This window comes from Primulina huaijiensis, chromosome 11 (assembly GCF_012295235.1).
Source record: "Primulina huaijiensis isolate GDHJ02 chromosome 11, ASM1229523v2, whole genome shotgun sequence".
In the NCBI taxonomy this organism is placed as follows: Eukaryota; Viridiplantae; Streptophyta; class Magnoliopsida; order Lamiales; family Gesneriaceae; genus Primulina; species Primulina huaijiensis.
The window spans coordinates 1,961,516-1,971,576 of NC_133316.1; the positions used below are offsets into that span (position 1 = coordinate 1,961,516).

At 33.9% G+C, this 10,061-nt stretch overlaps 2 protein-coding genes across 2 annotated transcripts; both read right to left on the minus strand.

The window, feature by feature from the left end:
* Nucleotides 1-2,297: 2,297 nt before the first annotated feature.
* On the minus strand, nucleotides 2,298-7,475 carry LOC140987836 (uncharacterized). The gene is made up of 10 exons (XM_073456520.1): nucleotides 7,233-7,475; nucleotides 5,845-5,912; nucleotides 4,997-5,022; nucleotides 4,631-4,721; nucleotides 4,167-4,262; nucleotides 3,862-3,930; nucleotides 3,620-3,678; nucleotides 3,421-3,543; nucleotides 2,747-2,818; nucleotides 2,298-2,668 (listed from the first exon to the last, which is right to left on the minus strand). Exons 1-10 carry the CDS (start codon nucleotides 7,323-7,325, stop codon nucleotides 2,604-2,606), a joined length of 762 nt encoding a protein of 253 aa, XP_073312621.1. The 5' UTR covers nucleotides 7,326-7,475; the 3' UTR covers nucleotides 2,298-2,603.
* Nucleotides 7,476-8,018: 543 nt separating this feature from the next.
* LOC140987838 (uncharacterized) lies at nucleotides 8,019-9,404 on the minus strand. The gene is made up of 2 exons (XM_073456521.1): nucleotides 9,068-9,404; nucleotides 8,019-8,322 (listed from the first exon to the last, which is right to left on the minus strand). The coding sequence occupies exons 1-2, from the start codon at nucleotides 9,335-9,337 to the stop codon at nucleotides 8,056-8,058; spliced, it is 537 nt and encodes a 178-aa protein (XP_073312622.1). The 5' UTR covers nucleotides 9,338-9,404; the 3' UTR covers nucleotides 8,019-8,055.
* Nucleotides 9,405-10,061: the final 657 nt, after the last annotated feature.

Below are 10,061 nucleotides of genomic sequence, written 5' to 3' on the forward strand. Positions count from 1 at the left end.
ATTTCCCTTATCAATTTCCTAAAATAGAATTGGCTAATTTTAGCCTTATATTAAATTATATACAAAATTATTATCACATAGACATCTATTAATTATTAAAATTATTTTGGTATGCCCTTTATTCTTTTCTTTTTTAGTATCTCTTTTGAAATGGCAATGCAATTTTAATTTGGATTGATATAAATTGAAATGCATGGAGTCAAACTATCAACATCAATAGAAGCAACTTCAAATCTATAAATTCATGAACAAAATCTTGGATCTTCACATTATAAAGACACACAAAAAAATTTCCCTGGAAAATAACCAGAATGGCGAAATCATGCAAAACATTCACCTATTTTCTTCGTTTTTGTCTTGTAATAATAATAATTTTAAAGCCCGAATTCTACAGTGTCGGAGCCCGGCCCGTTGTCGATAAATCGATACGGATTGAAGAGCGGGTATCATTGAAGGAGGCGAATATTTCCAGTTTTGAGCTGAGCCCAGGAAAAGGGCATGGGCTTAAGGATCTAATGAACAAGCTTGTTCGGGTTGCAAGCTCGGGCCCAAGTCCTCCTGGAGAGGGACATAAACTTGTACGTGACAAAGGTCGATCGGCCCAACTCAGCCCAGCCCACTAACGAAACAAATGCATATTTTGGTATTGGGATTTGGCCTTTGTAATTTGAATTACATTACAAAAAAAACAGTCTCAAAGGTTAATTTTATGAGATAATTTTTTGATCGACTCAATCCATGAAATATTATTATTTTTTATGTCACAAATATTACTATTCATGATAGTTATATATCAAGTCAATTTGTCTCACGGTTAGACCCGTTACACTTACTAAAATTACAGATATTTGTGAATTGTTATGTTTGTTGGTTTCAATGTTTTTACTTTAAAGCTATGTTTGGTGTGTAGGATATGATAATTAATTGGATTGATAACAAAACTCAAGGTAAGGATATATAANCACAAAATCTTGGAACTTCACATTATAAAGACACACACAAAAAAAATTCCCTGGAAAATAACCAGAATGGCGAAATCATGCAAAACATTCACCTATTTTCTTCGTTTTTGTCTTGTAATAATAATAATTTTAAAGCCCGATTTCTACCATGTCGGAGCCCGGCCCGTTGTCAATAAATCGATGCGGATTGAAGAGCGGGTATCATTGAAAGAGGCGAATATTTCCAGTTTTGAGCTGAGCCCAGGAAAAGGGCATGGGCTTAAGGATCTGATGAACAAGTTTGTTCGGGTTGCAATCTCGGGCCCAAGTCCTCCTGGAGAGGGACATAAACTTGTACATGACAAAGGTCGATCGGCCCAACTCAGCCCAGCCCACTAACGAAACAAATGCATATTTTGGTATTGGGATTTGGCCTTTGTAATTTGAATTACATTACAAAAAAACAGTCTCACAAGTTAATTTTATGAGATAATTTTTTGATTGACTCAATCCATAAAATATTATTATTTTTTATGTCACAAATATTATTATTCATGATAGTTATATATCAAGTCAATTTGTCTCACGATTAGACCCGTTAGACTTACTAAAATTACAGATATTTGTGAATTGTTATGTTTGTTGGTTTCAATGTTTTTACTTTAAGCGGATACTAGATAATCCAGATAGATAAATGAGTGTGTTTTAGGTAATTAATTAACTAAAATCGCGAAACATATCATATCAATTTGAATTTGTTCATAGAAATGGAACAACTTGGTAAGGATCCATCCTTTCATACTTTTTAAGTAAACATATATTGTAATAATTTCGAGTTTGTTAATCTTTTATGCTCAAACATGTAAACATATATTGTAATAATTTTGTTTTTAGGCTTTGTCACTGCCTCTAGATACAAATTGATATCGTCTACAAGAACCATTGCATTTAACAAACTTAATTATTTTAAAATTATATAATGAAACACTGAATATTTGATTTTTTAAAAAAGAAATTAAATTCAGTTTATAAATAAATAAATAATAATTTAGACTATATAATTAAGTTGTCTATGTATATCTTGAAACATTAAAAACTTAAACTAAATTTAAAGTCCACATTGCTCCAATTTGTAGAAATCAAATGAGAACCATCGGGTCCTCAATTTTGATTTTGAAACACAAATCAAACCAAAACATGAACTTGGTTTCGATTTCGGTTCATAGTTCGAGTGTAACTGTGTTTGGTAGTGCCATCCATAAGATGCACCATGGAGTTTAACCAACCAACATCACAACTGATCTCTTGGTTTCCTGGGGAAGAAACTTCACATGCTTTTATAGGATTTTAAGCGTAAAAAAAACCTCAGCATTTGAGAGACTAAGCTAAAGCCCGTTTTGCGTATACATGAGGTGGTGTGCATTGAAGAATTGCAAGCCAAATTTCTATAATAACCACCATTCATGTTTCCTATGACCAATCACTATGTCACTCAGAAGTAGGACAAAAAACAAAGGTTAACCATACCTACTCTTCTTTCCCAGTTCGCAGCTCTTTTCCATATCCTCATTAAAAACCAGTACATGAACTTGCACTCCAATCGTCCTTGCGTTCGCATAATCTTCTTGGGGTCATGCGCAGCATCTGAGATATTAGATGAATCTAGTGCAATTGGCTAAAGTACATGTTCATGAAATATATTGATGGATTGAATCCACTCAAAATTACTGCAAAAAAAGTAAAATATTCATCTCTTTGTTGAATAAATTCGAACACGTGTTAGAATATAGAGTGAAGATGCTTACAGATGGGAAAGAGCACAAGGACGATGCCAATTGGATATAGGAACAACGTGGTCCTCTCCAAGAAGGGTAATACTGCATTAGGGTAGACAAATTATGCGTTAAACTTTAAAAAAATCCCCTACGCAGTACCAGTTTTTTAGATGATCAAAACCTTGTGAGATGTAGGAACATAAAAGAATCGTTCTTTTGAAGGATGTCATATACTTCTAAATACATTCAACTTAATCGCACTAATAATTAAAGACAATCAAACTGACTCAGCAGCAAAAAGCTTGCGAACATTGATTATTCCCAACAGTGCTAGATTTGGTTGCGTATATCATCCTACTTTTAATCGGGAGGCCATTCTTTACAAACCAGAAGAGTCGCAAACAGCTTTATTAGATCAGTTCACAGCATGATATGTGATTTAGGTGGACACTGACTCTGTATTTTTCTTGACAAACTCTGAATTTAATGAGCTGAGAAAAGTTTATACAAAGAACTTGATCTTTTGGACACTTCATGAACATAATTATATCCTAACGTGGAACTTTGACACATTGGAACACACAATTTGACGAGTTTCATAGCCTACTCTGAGCGTGAGAGACAAAAGGACATGATAAGAAATGACAGTCATTATTCATTAACCAAATGATAGAAAAAATAGACAATTTGTAAACTCATCTCACCATCATAACCCAAATAATTTAGGTAATGGTAGTAGGAAGATCCCACCATGAAGAGCAAATTAGATAGTAACACCGGAACAAAACCATGAGCCAGTAGAAGGGGTGATAGAAAATAATGAACAACTGCAAATGGTAAAGACATCAGCAGATAAGCGATAGGAGAAAACCAAAAGATAAGACCCATTTATTTTATACATACCGTATAGCAGCACAAACATAGGGAAGAAAGAGTTGAGGTGTACATCAAAAGAATACAACCTTCACAAAGTTGGATCAACATAAAGTTAGCATGAAAATTAAAGGTTTCTTAGTCCAAACACAAGGTACAAATTCAGGTGTGAGGCATAATTTCACAAACATGAGATATACAGAAACTAAAGAAATGCAGACTAAAAGTCTCACACATATACAAGAGATTAGCAAAAGAAGATCAGAACTTGCCATTCCACCCGTTGCTCCACCACATGACTGTTTAGAGCTTCTTCTCGAAGATAATTGTTAGTCAAGAGCCTGGACAAAATTTGGCAAATAAATTTTCATCATTTTGTTAACTAAAACTTTATCATCTTTGAAAACTGTCAAAAGTTCTGAACCAGCTGGCAAAGATCATGATTGAAAGATTAAAATTAAGAGCGAGCATTTTCATAGAAATGTAGCTCCTCAAAAATTTAAAAAATAAAATCGAGAACATAGAAACATGCAATAATAAGAAAAACCACTCTCCCCATATTTGTATATTTCCTTACCAAAAACAAGTAGCCAAAATTGTGCCTGTCACAAGGAAATGGAAAAGCAATACTGAAATAACCACAAAAACAGCGTGTCCTGCGCTGTGATCATACCTGAAATAAATGAGTTATGTCAAATAACAGCATAAAATACACATGAAGAATTGCAAGGGGTGAAAAGAACACAATACCCAGGCTTTCATTTGAAAAACTGATGGTCTTGGGATCATTTTAAAGAACATCGTGTGAACATTAAACCTCAGGTGCAATATAATTTATTCAATTAATCTTCATAAAAATAAATCTACTTGATGGTATTGAGATCATTTAAAAGAACATCATGTTGAACGTTAAACCTCAGGTGCAATATAATTTATTCAATTAATCTTCATAAAAATAAATCTACTTATTACTAATATCAACTATACAAGGACTTTACAAAAGTTTGTTCAAAACTAAGATCATGAAAACAGTGCACTTACGCAGCACAGTAACCCATAGTAGCAACTGACAAAAGGAGACTAAATATCACAACAAATGCAGGATCATCACGTGCCCATTGGTTCTTTGTTTCTACATGACATGAAAATGGAAAAAAGTTAATACTACAGATTAAATCCAGTTGAATTATGAACTATTTTGCTTAACGAAATGGAGTATAAGATTTAACTAAATATCAAAGAAAAATTGTGAGAAACCATTTTCATATGAAACCATCCATTCAGCAGAAAAATACATCAATTGCAAAAATTGACGTCCACAAATGAAATACAATGATCCCATAGAAAATAGGATAAAATGTTGGTTCCATAAGTAGGATATGATGCCAAGTAAAAAAACTAACTTACGCTTGTGATATTTGGTGTGTTGATATCTGCGTTGGTTGAACAGTTTCACATGCAAAATGGAAAAAATTATAAATCAGAATTATAAAATCAATAAGCAAAGGACAAACATAAGTTTTCTGGTGTTATATTAAGATACATAGAATGTTATACTAGTATGAATCCTCAATGGCCACTAGACAACTGTTTACATCAACAAAATCTTCTTACCTCTCCACATATGACAACCCGCCAGGATCCCACAATAAAATTATATGACTTATGAATGTGTATCAACTCTCTTATACCACAAAGGATGTCCTGGTAGTTCGATAAAACAAAAACATGAAGAGACAACACTTTTTTGTTTCCTTCTAGGACACCATTCTTTTCAAATAGGCGATATGGACATCTGAGGTGTTTATTACAGTGAAAAAAAGTTTCTCTTCATATATGTAACGTGACAATGATAAAATCCACTTTGACGTAAACATATTGGGAATACAAAATTAATAGCTGGTTTTAACTACGTAAATCATGGAAAAAAGAAGTAACAACCTTAGTTAATTATGTTAAATGAGAGGCTTAATAGATTAGTTTTTAGTTGGTTGACAGGTTGACAAGGTACTTATACTTCTCAACCTATTTACCTATATTCACATATCACAATTATAAAGAGACAGATCCAAGAAAAGTCAAGATGCGTTAGAATTAAATTCAGGTGACCTTAAAAGCACTTTTAGAAGTTTCTCAATATACACATCATCTTATAAAGGGAAGTAAGCCAACTCAAACTAAATATTATAAACAACATGTACAAATTTAAGCGATTATGGAACACCAACAGCCATCTGTAGAAGATAGAAACTCACACAACTTTTGGTGAAGTGCATAGATGAAGCATTTGCCAGAAAGTATATTCAATATCCATTTGTTGCCACTACATTGAGCCATCCAAAAAAAATGTCACTGATTGAAAATCAAACAGAAGCATTTATAGACTATAAATAGACAACTGTAGACGGCCAAAAGTTTCTGAAAATTTTATTCATGTAAAAAAGAAAATAAAAATGAAGCATATTTCATGGCCACAAGAAATTGATTTGACCCACACCATATTCGAAGTTAAATCATCACACCACTGCTAAGATAAAAGTTTCAAAAAGCAATTTTCAATTAATCCACAAATTTCAAACTTGCGTGCCCTCAGAAACGAACAACCTATCTAGGATTACTTCATGTTTTTAAATACTAACCGAAATTAAACAAAATTTAAACAACAGGTTAATAATATTCTTCACTCCTTCGTAAAGTTCTAATTTATGCATCGTCCACTGAAAATTTAGGAAATAATCTGATGAAAGTACTCATAAAAAATCTGCAAAAATTTAAGCGAAGACTTAGCAATCAGATTCCCACTTAAAACGTCAAATATGAACATGCATACTCTAAGTGTATCCCCAACTCGTTACATTTTATTGTTTAAATGGTGTAACACCACAATAAAGAGCTTGTGCATTAGTTAACCCAGAGATTATTTTCCAATTTATGTCCCACATCCCACAACACAGCCTTGACCTCTCATGATGACCTTTAAATCATAATTTAGTCTGAAATAATTTGGTTTCAGGGTTCTGATGAGTGCAAAATACTACACTCTGAAACTTTGAGTCCTCGGGTTCAGAACTGAATGCAAACTATTAGCATTCCAGTTTCAAAGGGAGTTCATAGAGTCAACACCCTTATGGTTTATCCAACCATATTGGCGTAAGAAAAGCATTAAAGACATTTATCAAGCCGAATAATTCAGCTCAGAACATGGATTTTATTAGCTCAAAAGTCACATGTTCTATTTGAACACAACATCTAGGCTCTTCAGATAAATACACAATGAACGGGTGACTACTAGCCCAATGCTTCTGTCTACTGTGTAATGCCACAGGAAATAAAGCACACAGTTTAGTACGAATGCATATTCCCTTACAGGACTCTTACAAGTTTAGGCCCCATAAAACAATACAATTCAAGGTTGTTCTATTTCCAACTTCAAGCACTAAATAACTCCCATCACCTCAACTAAGAGAAAGAAAACAAACTGAAAATAGAAATGATACACATAACCTTTCACATTTGTTCCTCTGTTAACTCGATCAATCTCGGGTCCTTCACCCACATAATAATAACAGGGGAAAAAGAAAAATCATGGTACATTTCACCATCAAAGATCAAGATCAGATCTGCAAAACAATGAAAATTTTACCTTGACTATTCTGCGGAGGTACTGGGGAAGGACCGAATTGGGTCGGGCATGAGCACCCGAACGCCCCTTCGCCGATGAAGATGTGGGCAGCATCTTCTTGCTGGTGTTCTTGTTCACTATTTTCTTCTGGTTTTTGATCGATTTACAGCTAAGTTTTGGTGTTGGGAATTTATGGATACAGAGATCTGTCCAGTTTTTCAAGCTGAATAGAATACGATGCGAGCAATATGGATCGGGCTTCAGCTGAAGTAACAGGCCCAATAAGTCACTTTAAGAGCACGTGAAGTCTTGAACTTGTTTTTATTTTGTTTTGGGAACATTTAAATTTTTTTTTTTTTGAGATAATTACATTATCCATACACGCATGCAAATGTATTAATTATTAAATTTAAATTATTTTCATTTAAGTTTGATTTAGCTAGTCAATGTGATTTTTTTATGATCGCAACTTTATTCCACGTTCGTCGGAGAGTCGAGTGTTTTTTTGGGGAGATGAACTCTTGCAATAGTTTTATACAGAATTAAGAGAGTCACATGTGTTTTTTTTCGTGAGATAACCTTTTACAATCGTTTGATCAATAGACAGGATATGGTCAAATAAATCTACAAGGTAAATGATGATGGCCAACTGTTCTTTTTTTCCCTTTTGCCAAAATTTGTCGAATCGAACAAAGATCATACATTCAACTTGTCAGAAATCCTACTGTACACAACATTGATGCAACACCATCAACCTACAATTCACAGAAAACTACCTTCGTTTTTCTGATTGGTTTGCTCATTTGGATTCGGAGCCTAAGCATCCGACTTGACTTTCTTGGCTCTAAGTTTCATCATTATCCGAATCTCCATCCTCGTCTGATGATTGCTCATTCTGCTGCTCGTCTCCATTTTCAATCAGTTTGCTCTTTTTCTCTTTCTTTCTCTGTTTTTTCTTCTGACGTTTTAAACGTTTCTTCAGTGTACGTTCCTCTGCAGCTTTTAATCTTTCGTCTCTTCTCTGGTTGAATTCTGAGATTTCTTTCCTCTTCTTGTAGTCGACGTCCATCCTTGCTAGCCGATCTTGTTCCTTTCGCCTCATTTGCCGATACTGTCACCATCAATAACCCAACAAAAATGCATACAATCGTAATTATAATAAAATTAAAAGGGAATCAAGAATTACAAGATAAGGTTGTACCAGATAAACACATAGTTATCAGTTTCTGTTTTGCATCTTGAGACTTACTCTCGTAATAACTCCATCTGCCTCCCTTTCTTGAGAAAGATAATTCTCTATTTTTTCCCATACAATAGATCATTCCTCGCAAGTCAAATCATAGTTTTGAAGCCGTATAAAAGACATGTTGGAAATAATAAGACCATAGTTTCCAAGTTTTTGCACTACTAAACATGGATATTCCCTCAAGTTTAATTTCCTTATTTCAGATGCTACCCTGTATGAACCCACTTGAAACTGTAGTTTAAAACAAATGAATCGAACCAAAATTGTGAATCATGCCTATGTAGCCAGTGTTTTAAAAAGCGAGATAAAGCAAAGCTTAAGCGTGAAAGTGGGAAAAATATCCCATCGATTACTCGGAAAATAACTTTAAAATATACAATTTCATCAAACACAACCATGAAAGTAGCATAACACAAATCCTTGATATGGCCTTGGGATTATATTTCTTGGAAATTATGGTGATTAATTAGAGGTGGTTACAAAGTATATATCATATCGCTTGCAGTTTATAAACTCCAGAAAAATCATGAATTGTCGGAAAAAACCTCGCAGTGTCACATGATAAATCGATCTCGATTACCGAATAAAAGAAACTAGTGGCAAGCACAACCTGATGGAAGTCACCCGATCCTGAACCGGCAGAACTACCAGAGGTGTTGTTGACACGAACTGGAACACATTCAATAATGCGGCGGAGCTTAATTTCGAGATCCTCGTCTTCTGGGGCAGCTACAGGCGGTGTGTACTCTACTAAAGCAGATGATGACGAAGAGGAAGGTGGAGGCCGTGGAGGAAGTGAAGAAACCGCCTTCTCCACCACTTGAACCAGCTGATAATTTCCGGCAGCTACGGAAACCGGCCTGCCTGACGAAGATGACATTTTCAGGAAGTCACTGCAAGCCCATAAACCCTAAATTATGAATCCAAGCAAGAACACAGAATCATTTTAATGATTGGGCTTCAGGGCCTTGACCCGACAGCCCAGGGCTGGGCCCAGATCATACCAAATTAATATATAATAAATAAATATACATGACCATACAAAAATGGATTTGAAATTAAAATTGAAAATATTTAAAGTATTCAAAGAGAAATGATGATATATAAAATAAATGTGATTAAATTTAACTGTTTTGAAGGTGTAAAAATTTAAAAAGATACAATTTAAAGTACGAGAAAATAACTAAAAGTACTTGTTTTGAATCAATCGATTTAGATCTGATAATTTTATTTTAAAAATTAATAAATTTGAAATGGCAACTTTTTTTAGGAAATTTCGAATGCCACCATTTGAATAAAGAATTTGTTTGAGGAAAAAACAAGTGAAATATTTTAAATTTGAGTCGATGTCGAGTTCATACAATATCATCATCAAGTATTGGCCTAAGATTAGGGATGTAATCGAGTCGAGCCGAGCCGAACTCTTGAATGTTTGAGCTTGGTTCGTTTATAATCGAGCCGAGCTCGAACTTTATTTAACAAATATATGCATGGCTCATGAGCTTATTCAAGTCTTTATCGAGCCTGAACAAGCTTAATAAATATGAATTATACATTTAAATTTTCATTAAATTAATTAAAAAGTAAATTATATATTTAAAAAA

Coding starts and splice junctions, on each gene's coding strand:
- LOC140987836 (XM_073456520.1), bottom strand. CDS start 7,325: ATGCTGCCCACATCTTCATCGGCGAAGGGGCGTTCGGGTGCTCATGCC. Junction 3,931..4,166: donor ATTTTGGCTACTTGTTTTTG/GTAAGGAAATAT, acceptor AATTTTGTCCAG/GCTCTTGACTAACAATTATC. Junction 3,679..3,861: donor GTGGAGCAACGGGTGGAATG/GCAAGTTCTGAT, acceptor AACTTTGTGAAG/GTTGTATTCTTTTGATGTAC.
- LOC140987838 (XM_073456521.1), bottom strand. CDS start 9,337: ATGTCATCTTCGTCAGGCAGGCCGGTTTCCGTAGCTGCCGGAAATTAT. Junction 8,323..9,067: donor GATCGGGTGACTTCCATCAG/GTTGTGCTTGCC, acceptor TGATGGTGACAG/TATCGGCAAATGAGGCGAAA.